General features: G+C 36.7%; 1 protein-coding gene across 1 annotated transcript in view; it reads left to right on the top strand.

The window, feature by feature from the left end:
- MED23 (mediator complex subunit 23) overlaps positions 1-16,415 on the top strand; it is a 435,475-nt gene that overhangs the window by 192,272 nt on the left and 226,788 nt on the right. Inside the window, exon 15 of the mRNA XM_090410280.1 lies at positions 9,310-9,452. Coding sequence (XP_090266406.1) covers positions 9,310-9,452 — 143 coding nt within the window. The remainder of the gene's footprint in view (positions 1-9,309; positions 9,453-16,415) is intronic.

Genomic DNA, 16,415 nt, shown 5'->3' with positions numbered 1-16,415 from the left:
CATCACTTAAAAATAGATAAATGTACACAAAAAAAAAAAATCCTTTTTTACAAAGGAATTTATTGTGATTTTTTCATGTTTTTTTTTTATTTTTAATATTTGTAATATTATTATATGTAATATAATAATAATTAAATGTTTTAAAAAATTATCGGGATGAAAAACCCGAGTTTCCAGAAGAAAAAACCCTGCTACCTCTGTATGAGATCGGCTAACTCACCTTCAATTGAAAAAGTCCATATAAAGATTCCTCGATGGGAATCGAACTCAGGCCTTTTCCAACTGAAGGGCGCAATGTACTGTCGTTCTTCCAATTGCGCTACGGAGGCAAATTTTCATAATATATTGGGAAAATTTGGAGAAAAGAGCAAAGCTAATAATAATGGCAAATACCTGTTGGATTTCTGCTCAGGACATGGACTGATTATTACCAACACCATGTTCCAACATAAAAATATGCACAAATTCACATGGAGAGAAGAGGCAAGGAATAAGAAAAGTCTCATCGATTATGTTATTGTTGATAGCGATGTTTTCTCCCTGGTGAAGGGCACCAGAGTGTACAGAGGATTTGAAATTGGAAGTGATCACCATTTAGTCTTGATCAGGATAAAATTGAATTTCGCATTATTATTATTATGTGACACCTCCAGGGAATCCAAAGACTCATTGAGGGAGAGTTTGCCAACAGCATAGAACGAATGATCCCCTTCAACTACTAACCATTCTCAAACTTGCTTAACTTTTTGTGTGAGCCATTAGTAGCAGAGGCTCTACCAATCGACCAACCTTTGCTGGCAAAGGTTGGTTGATAATAGTAATAGACATCTGTTACTATTATCTCCTTTTACACATCAGTTTTTATATAATGAATAATAAAGGTTTGTTATATTGTCATAAATCCTCAGCATTATGTTCTTGTTGAGCCTTTCCTCCTTTGCCACTATGAGAATGTGGATGGACTATGTTCACATAACCTAATTCCCCTTATGTAGGGACCAAACTTGATATTGTTTTCTAAGCCACATCAGTTATTAAGCAGAGGGTTCACAGTTGTAATGAAAATTCTCTAACCTAAATGAGAATATGAGCTCAAAAGATAAACAGGAATGTTTTAATAAGAAAGCTTTCAATTCAAGACATACTTGGTTTTGCAGATCTGTGAGAAATATACAGAAAAGATCCTTCTATTTGAAGGATCTTTTTGTATGTTTTATATTTTTGCATAAATTTTTTTAATATATATTTTATAGTTTCAGCATGTCTGAACTCCTGAGTTTGAATATATTTTTCATATATAAGTGTCTGTATGAAAACTATTCAAACTAAGGAGTTTTGAAGTAGCATTTGGAACTCATTAATAATCTTGTTGTTTACTTGACTGTTGTGCTCTATATCTTGTCATATTATTCACCACTAGGAATATTTGATAGTCATCTTGTAATTGCTTGGAAGTGAACAGAGTGAGAGATAGGCCTCATGTCTATTAATTTCTCTTTCAGTGACTGTACAAATGAAATTAAATAACGTTTAACACTTGAGGAATTTTATATTTTGAATTTCTGATACTGTTAAAAGTAAAGTAATAAATAATCCAATTTCCCAACAAAAGTAGATTAAATGTGGTCATATGAAAGTGAACTATTTGTTCATCATTCTTTGTTGATAATTAGAAAAGCAATACTTTCAAGAATGTTGTTGTTATTGTGTTCTTTCTGATTACTCTGAGAAAGCTATGGTGTTAATATCATGCCTCTGATATATAAATTTGCTTACATTAATCTGAAGATATTCAAACATCTAAGGTGTTGTTCTACTAATATCACATTCCTAAAGGTGGAAGGGCATGTTGGGAAAATATAATGCTGAGAGATGGGGAGAGGGCAGTGTCTAAAATTATGTCACACTGTAAATTTGAAAAAGATGTTCTTAGAAAATTTTAAATTGTTCAGATTAGTTGTTTTAATTCAGAGTTACATGTTTGTCCCAGACTGTTTTCTTCTTTTGTATTGGTTGGTTTTATAATTAAAAAATACCATTTTTTTTTTATTCTAAATTAATATCAGGATGATATTAATTTAGAATTGTATAACTAACTGTTTGTGCTTTGACCATGGATGTTTGGATTTTCTTATGAACAAGACACAAATGGAAATGTGCCATGATTTGAACCTTTATATGTATATTGAAAATTATTTCCTGTTGAGGTGCTGATTAAGTCCCTTATCCTTTCTCCATAATTTAGTAAACTGTTACTGCCATCTGTCTTGGATTTTCATACTTTTTTTAAAAAAATAGATAACTAAATTCTCTAATTCCTTTTCACTACTTCTAATTTTTACCTGTAGTTGAGTTCAAGGTACCGACAATTTCAGATTTTTTTTTGGGGGGGGGGGGGGGGGGAGTATGACAGAGAATTTTTACCATCTTTATACCTAAACGTATATCCAAGTTTTACAGTTACCAGCCTGGTTTGCTGAGTGGTCAGCATATCCAGTCCACAACCAACAGATTTCGGGTTCAAATCCCACCACGAGTATGGATGTATGTAATCTTCTTAATTTAGTAGCTGAATTTCATTGTCTAGCATGAGACCTCTTACTTGAATCCTGAAGTGGCTTGAAAAAGTTCCATGTTTGGTTTCTAGAGCAAGGTTTCCCGATCTCTCTCTCTTCTCTTCTGTCTAAGATGGGTTGAGTCTTCCCTTGAGCAAGGTCTTCCAGTCTTCTCTATTCTTTGCTGTTCAAAAAAAGTTCCTTATATGTTATGCATCCTGAAATGTTCTTTATTAATTTCAGCGCCAGGTAATTTTTGGTCTTTTTTTTTTTCAGTTGGAAAAGTATTGATTAGGACGTTAGGAAGTCTGTCTGCGTCCATGCGTACAGTTTGGCCAAACCATCTCAGTTGTTATTTTCTAATTTATATATATATCCAACTTGTTCTATTTATTTTTCTTAAGCATTTCGAATGCCAGTAGTTTTTTCTCTTCTCTTTTCTTAACTGTCCATGCTTCTGCTCCATAGATGACTGTTGATGTAATTATTGATTCATATAATTTGATTTTGGCTTCCTTAGATATCTTGTTTGTTTTCCAGATTTTCTGTAATTTTCCTATGATGGTCCATCCTATCGCTATACTGTGTTTGATTGTTTCAAGTTCATCTATTGCTTCTGTTAGTTTTGATCCAAGATATATGAAGTTGTTGACTTGTTCTGTTTGTTCTCCATTTAGGGTGGCTGAGATGGTAGTTCTGTTCCTCCCTATTTTCATCACTTTTGTCTTTTGTATATTTATTGCCATGTCATGTGTTTTACAGGTTTCGTTTAGTTTGTTTATCAGCCTTTTTAGTTCATTTGGGATTCTTGCAATAAGGACGGGATCATCTGCATATTTGATATTATTCATGTTTAAACCATTGACATTGATTCCAGGCTCATTGTCTATTGCCTTCTCTGCATTTGTCTTAGAGTAATATTTTATCAGAAACTGTGTTATATATTTGTCTATTGCTTTTTCTAGTAGGACTTTAAGAAGGATTTCTCTGTTGATGCTATCGAAAGCTTTTTTAAAGTCCACAAAACAACAATATAGTTCTTTATGGTCTTCCCAGCTGAGCTCTGCTAGTTGGTGCAATGTGAAAATCTGATCTATTGTCGAATAGTTTGCTCGGAAACCAGCTTGTTCTATGCCTATCAATTCTTCATAGGTGTTTTTTTAATTTATTTTGTATAATTCTTACAAATTTTTTATAGGCATGGGAGAGTAAATTGATTGGTCAGTAATTTCTGCAATCTCTTTTGTCTTCTTTCTTGTATATTGGGATGATCTTTCCAGTTCTCCAGTCATCTGGAATCTCTCTTGTTTGTAATATTTTATTGAATAGGGTTGTTAAATATTCTATTGATGTGCTGTCTCCATATGACCACAGTTCAGTAGGGATAGTATCAATGCCTGGTGCTGTGTTATTTTTCATCTGTTTTATTGTGTATCTAACTTCTTGTAAAATTTTTGGGTGGTCATTATTTTCTTCTATTGTTGGCACTGTAGTTTTGTTTCCTTGGTGAAAGATAGTCTTAAAATGGTTTGACCATATTTTTCTTATATCTTCAATATTCCCAGTTTCAGTCATCTTGTTGTTTATCATTGTTACTGCTTTTGCTGAGAATTCCTTAATTTCTCTTATAGTATCATGGAAGACTTTTAGGTTGTTTTGTTGGTATGTTTTTTGGCATTTCTTAGCTTTTTCTTCTAACCATTTTTCTTTGGCTTTTTTGCACAGGTTATCAACTTTATTTTTTAGTGCTCTGTATTTTTCTCTATTCTCTTCATTGTTTTGTTGGTTTACAAGTATCTTGGCCTCTCTTTTTTCTTCTGTTGTAGCTAGGATTTCTTGAGTTATCCACTGTTTGTTTATTTTGGGTTTGGTACCTAGAGTGTCTTTTGCAATTGATAACACTGTTTCTTTTCCTTCTTCCCAGTATTTATCACTGTTCTGGAAGATGGAGGGTTTTAATTTCAACCACATGTGTTCTAAAGATCGACTTCTGCTTGAGCTATCTTTTAGTTTTGATAGGTTAATGTTTTCTTCTTTTCTGATATTGTTTTTCCTGTTGAATTTTATCTTCACTTTGGCAGTTAATATTTCGTGGTCAGTATCAAAATCAAAGCTTCTTAATGTTTATACATTGTTTACTGATCTTTTCCATTGTTTGTTTATTATGATATAGTCTATGTAGTTCTTTATATTACTATCTGAGGATGTCCATGTATATTTATTATTAGGGTGTTGTATTTGCTTTACAGAAGTGGAGTAATTGTTCTCCTTATCCAAATTTCCCCATCACATCTTTTTTGTCTGCTGTGAACTGTCCTATTTTAGCTTTAAAATCTCTTATCACTACCATGAGTTCTCTATTTTTGGAATTATCTGTTTCCTGTTGTAATTCTTCATGGAAATTTTCTATTTCTTCCTCTGAATGGTTTCTGTTTGGTGCATATATTTGGATTATTTTAATTGTTTGACCTTTTTCTTTTGCTTGAAGTTTGGCTGTGATTATTCTAGGAGATACTGGTTTTATTTCAATTACTGAGTGTGTAAGTTTATTCTCAATTAATAATGCAACTCCTTCTCTGTGTATACTATCTTTTCTTCCTGAGAAGTTTAGTCTTCCTTCTGTTAAATCCATCTCCTCACCAACGTGTCTCTGATAAACCTAAACATTTCAGTCTTTTTAAATTTTTCTGGAATAATTGCAGTTTTCCAGGTTGGCATAATGATCTTATTTTGAGGATGGCTATATGTTTCATGTCCTTGGCTGACCACATTGCTGATTTCTCACCTACTCTATGTGGTTTTTGAGTAGCTGTGTCAGCTGTCCCATATGCAGTAGCACTATCTCGGTTCAGTCTGTAGACTTACTCCAGCTTATGGAAGTTACTGGCATAATAATGTAGCCAGCTTGCCATGCCTCTGCTACATCCTTTGGTCCACAGCTCTTTATTCTTTCTTCAGAGCAACCTATTTGGGTTTCCTCCATCTGCTACCAGGGGGGACCTGGTAGGAGTGTGGTCTCCCCCAGATCAGGTAAAAAAAAAAATTATAAAAATTAATAAAAATATTAAAAACTATCTTTAGTCACCCATGATACTATAAGTTTACAACTTTTCATTGATGGAAGGCACATAAAAAAAATCCAGAAGACTAATATCCATTGATTCTAGTCAGCAATTAGAATCATACCTATAATGGATCTTTCTCATAGACAGGCTTATACGTTGGTTACACATTACTAAATCACTTAAGGAATTGACAATGTAGATACGAATATAAATTAAATTACACTTTAATAAATATTTCCGATATTTCGACGGCGTCACATTGCCATATTCAAAAGGAACTTACAAAAAAAAGGCATGTGCATGTAGGCACTACAACACAGTAACTGAGAATGAAGTGATGAAGCTATTGTTCTCCTAAAAGTCCTGATGGTGTCCTCTAGGTGGGCTAAGTAGGTGTTCTTGGCCATTGGGCTGAAGGTCTGCTGATGTAAGTCTCCCAAATTTGGGGCAGTCTCATACAACCAAATTTGTTGAGGTTTGGAGAGTTATTTAGGGCTGAGGCTGATTCCATAAATAGTCTTTCGAATTTGTATTTGCTATGGTGTATTACTGTAGCTTTCTTCCACCGTGTTCTGTGTTGTGTATCCAGAGCATGGTCTGCAAGACCAGCATGGCTTACTTGTGAAAACGGATGTAGTCCTTGTGTTCAGAAATTCTGATATTTGCTGTCCTGCCTGTTTGGCCAGCGTAAGACAGTTTAGAGTTGCAAGGGACCTGGTATATACCAGGTAGGTCTAGGGGTCTTTAGTGGAGTGGATAAGGGATGCCAACTTTCTGTATGATCTCTAACAGGAGGTCAAGTCATTTTTTTTAGATTTTGGTAATTTTTTTCCGAGGTGCCTTGGATGTAGGGAATGGTGATTGATTTAGAGTAATCCTTGTTGTGGAAGGGGGGGGGGGGTTGTGGTTTGTAGGTTTCAATATTTTTTTGGGGAGGGGGGGTAGCCATTGGCTGAAAAAGTGTTGAGGATGTGATTTTTGTTAGAACAGATTAGTTTAGCCCTGTTTTTATAGTATTTTCACCACTCCATATTGTTGTGGCAGGGGGGGGGGGGGATTGTTGGTGAATGTACCTGCCTGTATGGGTGGGTTTTCTATAAACTGAGAAAACCAAGGTTCCATCAGGCCGGCGGGTGACTAGTGTGTCTAGGAAAGGGAGGCTGTTGTTTTCCTCTTTTTCCAGGGTGAACTTGATTCTGGAGTGTTGGTTGTTTAAGTGTGTTAAGAAGGAGAGGAGTGTATCAGTCATGTGGCCAAATAGCGAACACATCATCAATGTAGCGAAGCCATATGGTTAGTTTTTGTGGGGCAGAGACTAAGGCTTTTTCTTCAAAGGTCTCCATAAAGAAATTGGCCAAGGGTGGGGAAAGTGGTGAACCCATGGCTGTTCCCTCTATTTTTTTTTGTAGAATTTTCCCTGCCAAACGAAATAGCCTGAGTTCATTGTGAACTGAAAGGGATGAGAAATTAGGAGAAATTTAGCTTGGATTAGCTCTAAAGTTTCCTTGAGTGGGGCATTTGTGAATAAGGAGGAGATGTCAAAGCTGGCCATTATGTCAATATGTTGGAGTGCAAGGTTTTCTATGCAGGCTTTGAACTGTTTTTTTTATGTGTGATGGTGTGTTGCCAGTATAGTGTGTGAGCGCTTTGGCCAAATGTTTAGCTAATTTGTATGTGGGGGAATCAATACCATCCACTATGGGACGTAATGTCACATTTTCTTTATGTATGTTTGGAAGTCCATAAATAAGGGGGGGGGGGGTTATAGAGTTAAACGGCTTTAATCTGTTGGTAAATTCTATAGACCAAGAAGTGACTTTCTTAAGGAGCCTGTGAAGTTTTCTGATTTGTGAGTTGGTGGGATTGTATTCGATAGGGAGGTAAGTAGCCCGATGTAATAGAAGAGCATTAAGCTTACATGTAGTATTTTTGATTAAATACTACAGTTGCATTTCCCTTATCTGCTTTGGTGATAACTATTTCTTTATTATTCCTCACCCCCCAGTCTGATGGAACCTTGGTTTTCTCAGTTTATAGAAAACCCACCCATACAGGCAGATACATTCACCAAAAATCCCACCACCCCTCCTCGCAACAATATAGAGTCATTAAGACACTACACAACAGAGCTAAACTTATCTGTTCAAATGATGATTCCCTAAAAACTGAACTAAATCGCATCCTCAACACTTTCTCAGCCAATGGCTACCCCCCAAAAAATATTGAAACCTACAAATCCCCTCTCCCCTCCACAACAAGGATTACTCTAAATCCATCACTATTCCCTACATCCAAGGCACCTCGGAAAAAATTACCTAAATCTTAAAAAACATGACTTGACCTCCTGTTATAGACCATACAGAAAATTGGCATCCCTTATCCTCTCCACTAAAGACCAACCACTTCCCCTAGACCTACCTGGTGTATACTAGGTCCCTTGCAGCTGCAAACTGTCTTACGTTGGCCAAACAGGCAGGACAGCAAATATCAGAATTTCTGAACACAAGGACTACATCCGTTTTCAAAAGTAAGCCATGCTGGTCTTGCAGACCATGCTCTGGATACACGCCACAGAATACGGAAAGACTATTTATGGAATCAGCCTCAGCCCTAAGAAACTCCCAAACTCAACAAATTTGGTCGTATGAGACTGCCCCAAATTTGGATGGCTTACATCAGTAGACCTTCAGCCCAACAGCCAAGAACACCTACTTAGACCGCTAGAGGGCACCATCAGGACTTATAGGAGAACAATAGCTTCATCACTTCATTCTCATGATAACTAATAATTAAGGAATTGACAGCGTAGACTAGAAAAATAAATTAAATAAACTTTAATATATACTTTCCGATATTTCGGAAAACGTCACAATGCCATCTTCTTGGGAACTTAACACAAAGACAAGTGCACGCAAGTACTACATAACAGCAAATGAGAACAGAAGCTAGGAAGCTACCGTTTTCCTAATGTCCTGATGGTGCCCCCTGGCATGGTAGCTTCCTAGCTTCTGTTTTCATTTGCTGTTATGTAGTACTTGCGTGCACTTGTCTTTGTATTAAGTTCCCAAGAAGATGGCATTGTGACGTTTGCCGAAATATCGGAAAGTATATACTGAAGTTTATTTAATTTATATTTCTAGTCTATTATCATGTCTAACCAGTGTATAAGCCTCTCTACAAGAATCACTTCATTCTCAGTTACTGTTGTAGTGCCTACCTGCACGTGCTTTTTTTGTAAGGTCCTTTTGAAGATGGCATCATGACGTTGCCTAAATATCGGAAATATTTATTAAAGTGTAATTTAATTTATATTCGTATCTACATTATCAATTCCTTAAGTGATTTAGTAATGGATCTTTCTTATAGCCTTATGAAAGTAATCAGCTTTACCATTGTAACAAATTTTTAATAACTGTTCACTCTTCATTCTTACTTTTTGTCTTTAAAAATTTGCAGAAATTTTTAATCATAGTCCATTTTCAATTGGAATTCTTAGTCTTTTTTTTTATTTGTTGCTAACAAGTATCCTTAGTAAAATCTAAACTAATTTTTTGCAGAAAATAGTGTTATTGACTTTGAAAGATTCAAAGTCAATAACAATTTAGAAACTGATTTTTTTTAAAAAAAAAAAGTGCATCCATCACATTCTTAGTTTTTTTTTCTTTTCTTTTTTTCTTATTTATTTTAAGCCTCATTCACAATATTGTAACCCATGTTATGAAGTTGGCACAAACAAAGTCATCTCTATCTCTTGCTCCTGCTTTAGTCGAAACTTACAGTCGTTTATTGGTATATAGTGAAATTGAATCACTGGGCATTAAAGGCTTTATCAGTAAGTTAGTTTTTTTTTTTTTTACTCTTCTGTTTTGATTCATGTCATTTATTTAGTAAGATTATCACAAAGTGATTGGTGAAATACATATTCTGAGACCATTAATTGAAATATTATGTGTTTAGCAAGTTATTATATCATTGCCAGGTTCTCTTGTTTAAGTCGATATATCTCTGATCTCCAGACAATAGGCTGTGAGTTCAGATCCCACTATGGGCATGAATCTTTGGGAATTTCTATAGTAGGTAAATGAATTTCATTGCTCTGTGTGACTGCTGTCCTGCTTATAGGAGGCCTGAAGTTGCTTGAAAACGTTACATGTTCAGCTGTGTTTCTCAATTAACTAACCCTTGATCTGACTGCAATACTAATGCACTATATGTTCACAGACCTTTCATAGTTGTGATTCACATTAAAAAAAAAAAAAAAATTAAGGATTTTATGATTGTAAATAAACACATTAAAATATACTTCATTTTCAATACTTTTTATCAGTATTGTTACATGTTCACTGAGGTGTATTTTATGATAGACTATGCTCATCTATAAAATGTTGCAAATTCAGCACATGCCAAATATATCTAACCCCACACGCAGCACTAATGTGCTTATAGGTCCTTTGATATCTTGTCTGGGATCACCACACAAACACACCCACCAACACACACACACACACACACACACACACACACACACACACACACACACACACACAGGGTGGTCTGAAAAGTTCTTGGCCTCGAGTATTGAAGGCAATACTATTGGCAAGATTTTTTTTTTCTAAGTTGATACATCTGTTATAAGCATCAATGTGAAATTACAAGTCATTCTATCAAGTAGTTTGTTTTATACAGCTGTCAGAAGCAAAAAGTCTTGTCTGTATCCCTTGAAATGGATAAAATTGAGTATCGTGAAGTTATAAAATTCTTTGTAAAAGAAATTCATTCCAAGTTCATAAAAGTTTATGAGCACTCTTCTCCTTTGTTTTTGACAATTAAGAAATGGTCTGCAGAGTTTAAACATGGCCGCACTGGCCTTGAAGAATGATCCATGTGAAGGATGTCCAAAAAGTGTAACAACACCAGAAATCATCGATCAAGTGCCTGATATGGTATTTAATGACTGGTGAGGCACAGTGCTTGAAATTGGTGAGACTATAGGCATTTCAAAAGAATGCGTAGGATATATTTTGCACGAAGAATTGCAAATGAAAAAAAATGATCAGACCAAAAATGCATTCACATGAAAATATGAACAGTGCTTGGAGCATTTTAACAAGAATAAAACTGATTTTATGCATCGATTTATTACTATGGATGAGACTTGGATTCACCATTACCCACCAGAATCCAAACAGCAGTTAAAACAGTGGACAGAAGCCAGTTGTTCAGTGCCAAAGAAGACAGTCGGTTCAATCAGCAGGAAAATGTCATGGCATCGGTGTCTTAGGATGCTAAAGGCATTGTTTATTAATTATCTTGAAAAGAGTAAAACAATAACCAGGGAATATTATTCTGAACTTCTAACCAGACTAGACGAAAAAATTTGCGAGAAAGGACCCCTTTTGCAGAAGAAAAAAATCATCTTTGATCAGGACAATGCACCTGCCTACAAAAGTGTTTTGGCGATGGGAAAATTAAGGGATCTGCACTATGAATTGTAGAACATCCATCCTATCCCCAGATTTGGTTCCCTCTCACTTCTATCTCTTTCCAGAACTAAAACTCTTCCTTGCTGGTTGGTGTTTTTCTTCGAATCGAGGTGATTGCAGCTGTAGAGGGGTATTTTACAGATCTTACTGAGAACCACTACAGGGATGGGATAATGGTGCTGGAGCATCGCTGGAATAAATGTATTAGTCTTAATGGAGATTATGTTGAAAAATAAAAATAATTTTGAAATTATAAATTTGTTTTTTTCATTGTTAGGCCAAGAATTTTTCAGACTATCCTCATATGGTCAATTCTCTAGAACAAAGTCAAGGTCATAGTTTTGCCATTACTCCTAAGAAAGTACCAGTTTTAGAAATAATGGCTTGCATGGAATGTGGTATGTATTCTGTTGTTAGCCACCCACAGTGGCTAACAACAGAATTCTGACCACGTCATTTGGACATAGCTGGAATTCTGCCTAAATTCAAACCTCTCAAGAGCAACTTCCCATATAAATAAATGTTAGTACTATAAAAGGTTAATAGTTTTCCTTTATAGGACAAATGAGAGAATGTATAATCAAAGGGAAAATTCACCTGGAATGAACCACATAGATTAAAATGAGCAGTCTTCTTAAAAATTCCTCTACATATCAGATTCTGGAATGGATCCTTTACCACTAATCTCAAAAAGTTACATCCTGCCCCCCCCCCCCCCCCCCCCAAATTATCAAAACCTTATTTCAGACTACCTCAGATATTTGGGGGTCCTAAAAATTTACATGCATAATTCCCCCACTTTCTCCAATAGTTGACAGCATAGGTAGTCCTCCTGCAAAATGGCCAAACATTTGTTCACATCATTCTCTCCCTCCTCTCCTGCCAAAAGCAACTGTACATTATTTATTAAAAATTTTCTTCCCTTTTAAACATTAATGAAAAATCTAATCCTTCCAGAGTGTGACATCATGGTCAACTTCGACATTACTTCATTATTTATTATTATTATTGCACCTGCACCTCCATGGAGTCCTAAGACATGGGGGATATCCAAACTATCAACACACTATCTATTATACCTCTCCTTGAGAACATTAATAGACAAAGCACTCACAACTGACTCAGGCAACTCATTCCATTCATTGATCACTATTCAAGCAAAAAAACCTATTCCTCACATCCATACTAACCACTCTTTTCTGTCTCCCTCTAGCCGAGTGCTGAATCATTTTCCATGTGTCAGTCCTATAAAATGCTTTAATTAACTTAAATGTTTCTGTCATATCCCTTTTTTTTGCAATTTTTTTTTTATCAATCCAATTCTGCAGTCCACACACCCTCAATCTATCCTCATACGGAACAAGCCACTTGATTATCTTGGTTGCTTACCTCTGAATCCTCTCCACCACTTCCTCATCCTCAAGATATCCAGTTGACCACACCAAAGCACAATAATCCAGATGTGGTCATATCAGTGTTTTATAAAGAGAGATGATAACTCTTATCTCTGCCTTGTTAGTGTATTATTCAGTAACTAAGTATTCCTGTGAGCTATCCTGAAGAGGCATATTGCTATTCTTGTAGGTAGGTTTTTAGATTTGTAACACATGACTGTTAAATTATTTATGGAATTTACAACGTAAACTGGAATATTAATTAAAAGAAACATTAATAAATACCTCCTATATTTCAGCAATATCACATTGCCATCTTCATGGGAACATACAACTATGACACATGCACACAGGCACTACAAAAAGCAAATGAGGCAGAAGAGAGAAAACTACAGTTGTTCCTGAAAGTTTATTTTTCACTTGGTTAGACTATAATAAATTTAGTTTAATCCTTTATCCAAGTGTGAGCAAACAAAGTTTGCGCCTGAAAGTATCTTCAGGACTGGGGTAAGGTGGTACAACACCAGGGCGACTCCTAGCAAAGGTGGAGCAAGCTACTATCACCCCTATCTCAGTATCTCCCATAATGCAAAACACATCTCCTTGCGGATATGTCTAATGTTATGCATTAAGGGAAGGGCCACTTCCCAGACTAGTTTCGACCTTTATTGAGGTCTCTTCAGTGGGAGCCAGGCCCAAGTTGAGATACCAGGCAGAAGCATTAGCAGGTCATCTCTACCTATAGGAGTTGCCAAATGGTGTGCCACCCTTTTTTAATAAATTACTCTGTATTTAGAGAAAGATGTTGAAAGTTTATTTTTCACTTGGTTAGACTATAATCAATTTAGTTTAATCCTTTATCCAAGTAGAGATGAACTTGCTAATGCTTCTGCCTGGTGTCTCCACTTGGGCCTGGCTGCCACTGAAGAGACCTCAATAAAGGTCGAAACTAGTCTGGGTAGTGGCCCTTCCCTTAATGCATAACATTATACATATCCGCAAGATGTGCTTTGCATTATGGGAGATACTGAGATAGAAGTGTTGGCAGCTTGCTCCACCTTTGCAAGGAGTTGCCTGGTGTTGTACCACTTTACCCCAGTCCTGAAGATACTTTCAGGTGCAAACTTTGTTTGCTCACACTTGGATAAAGGATTAAACTAAATTTATTATAGTCTAACCAAGTGAAAAATAAACTTTCAACATCTTTCTCTAAATCCAGAGTAATTTATTAAAAAGGTGGCACACCAGTTGGCAACTCCTATAAGTAGAGATGACCTTGCTAATGCTTCTGCCTGGTGTCTCCACTTGGGCCTGGCTGCCACTGAAGAGACCTCAATAAAGGTTGAAACTAGTCTGGGTAGTGGCCCTTCCCTTAATGCATAACATTATACATATCCGCAAGGAGATGTGTTTTGCATTATGGGAGATACTGAGATAGAAGTGTTGGTAGCTTGCCCCACCTTTGCAAAGAGTTGCTGGTGTTGTACCACTTTACCCTAGTCCTGAAGATACTTTCAGGTGCAAACTTTGTTTGCTCACACTTGGATAATGGATTAAACTAAATTTATTATACTGTTGTTCCTAGAGTCCTAAAGGTGTCCCTTAGCAGACTATAATCGGTTGTCTTGGCTGTTAGGCTGAAGTTCTCAAGATGCAAGCTTCCCAAATTTGGGACAGTCTCATGCACCCAAATTTGTGTATGATCAAGGATCCATCAGGCTGGCAAGTGATTGGAGTGGCTAGGAAAGGGAGACTGTTGTTTTTCTCTTTTTCAAAGGTGAACTGGATTCTGGTTCTTTAAGTGTGTTAAGAAGGAGTGGAATGTATCTGAGCCATGTGGCCAAATAGTGAACACATCATCAACATAGCAAAGCCAAACAGTGAGTTTTTGCGGGGCTGAGTTTAAGGTTTCAGAAGTCTCCATAAAGAAGTTGGCCAGGGGTGGGGGAGAGTGGTGAACCCATGGCTGTCCCCTCTATCAGTTTGTAGAATTTTCCTTGCCAAACGAAATAGCCTGAGTTCATTGTGAACTAAAATAGGGTTGAGATATTGGGAGGAAATTTCGCTTGGATGAGCTCTAAGGTTTCCTTGAGTGGGACATTTGTGAATAGGGAGGAGACGTCAAAACTGACCATTATGTCAGTATGTTGGAGTGAGAGGTTTTCTATCCTGGCTTTGGCTTTGAAGTGGGCTGTTTTTTATGTGTGATGGTGTGTTGCCAGTATGGTGTGAGCGCTTTGGCTAATTTGTATGTGGAGGAATCTGTGCCATCCACTATGGGACGTGATGGCACATTTTGTTTGTGTATTTTTGGAAGTCCATATATTCAGTGGGGGCTTAGAGTTAAAAGGTTTTAGTTTGTTGGTAACTTCCACAGGCCAAGAAGTGCCCTTCTTAAGGAGCCTTTGGAGTGTTCTAATTTGGGAGCTAGTGGGATTATACTCAATGGGGAGGTAGTTAGGTAGGTAGACCAATCTAACAATAAAGCGTTAAGCTTACCTGTGTAGTCGGTTTGGTTGAGAACCAGAGTGGCATTTCCCTTATCTGCTTTGGTCATTTCTTGTAGAGCTTTATATTCTCCTTCGGATAGGTTGGTTTTTGGTGGTCTTGCTTTGGTGAGAACACCAGCTACATCCAATCTGATATTGTTGGCGATATGGTTTGGAAGGTTGCAATACCACGTTCTATCTGAATCATTATTTCTTCGGCCGGTATTTTCTTAGGAGCTATGGTGAAATTGTGAAAAAGGACTCTACTTGGTGGTAGAGTCCTTTTTCAAGTTTTCACTCACCAGATTGATGATCCTTGGCTTTCTCTGTTTACAGAAAACCTATCCATACAGGCAGTTGTTGGTAACTTCCACAGGCCAAGAAGTGCCCTTCTTAAGGAGCCTTTGGAGTGTTCTAATTTGGGAGCTAGTGGGATTATACTCAATGGGGAGGTAATTAGGTAGGTAGACCAATCTACATTCATCAGCAATTTCCCCCTCCTCTCACAACAATATGGGGTTATAAAAACACTATATAATAGGGCAAAATTAATCTGTTGAGATGACAATGCCCAAACCACTGAGCTAAACCACATTGTGAACACTTGATTAGCCACTGTCTACAATCTCCAAAAAATATTAAAACTAGTTAATTACAATCTGCCTCTCCCCCCCCCCCCTCATAACAAAGATTACACTCAATCCATCACTATTCCTTTATATCTGGGGCACCTCTGAAAAGTTAACCAAAATCTTAAAAAAATATGACCTGACTTCTTGTTACAAACCATATAAGAAATTGGCATCCCTTATCTGCTCCATCAAAGACCAGCCACTTCTCCTAGACCTACCTGGGGTATACCAGGTCCCTTGCAGCTGTCCTACTTTGGCCAAACAGGCAGGACAGCAAATGTCAGGATTTCAGAACACAAAGGCTACATCTGGTTTCGCCATGCTCTGGATATCTGCCACAGAATATGTTGAAAGAAAGCCACTTTAATACACTACAGCAAATTTAAATATGAAAGATTGTTCATGGAATCAGCCTCAGCTCTAAAAAAACTTTCCAAACCTCAACAAATTTGGGTGCATGAGACTGCCTCAAATTTGGGAAGCATGCATCTTGAGAACTGTGGCCCAACAGCCAAGACAACCCATTATAGTCCTCTAGAGGATATCTTTAGGACTCTAGGAACAACAGTAGTTTTCTCTCTTCTGCCTCATTTGCTTTTTGTAGTGCCTGCATGCACATGTCATAGTTGTATGTTCCCATGAAGATGGCAATGTGGCATTGCCGAAATATAGGAGGTATGTATTAAAGTTTCTTTTAATTAATATTCCAGTTTACATTGTAAATTCCTTAAATAATTTAACAGCCATATTGCTAAAGTAGTAATATGCCTTCCAAACTTCAGCTCTCTATCTACTAT

Source organism: Typopeltis vanoorti, chromosome 20 (assembly GCF_054136105.1).
Source record: "Typopeltis vanoorti isolate ZY-2024b chromosome 20, IOZ_Tvanoo_1.0, whole genome shotgun sequence".
Lineage (NCBI taxonomy): Eukaryota > Metazoa > Arthropoda > Arachnida > Uropygi > Thelyphonidae > Typopeltis > Typopeltis vanoorti.
The sequence above is the reverse complement of the archived record's forward strand: the minus strand, read 5'-3'. Positions and strand labels throughout refer to the sequence as shown.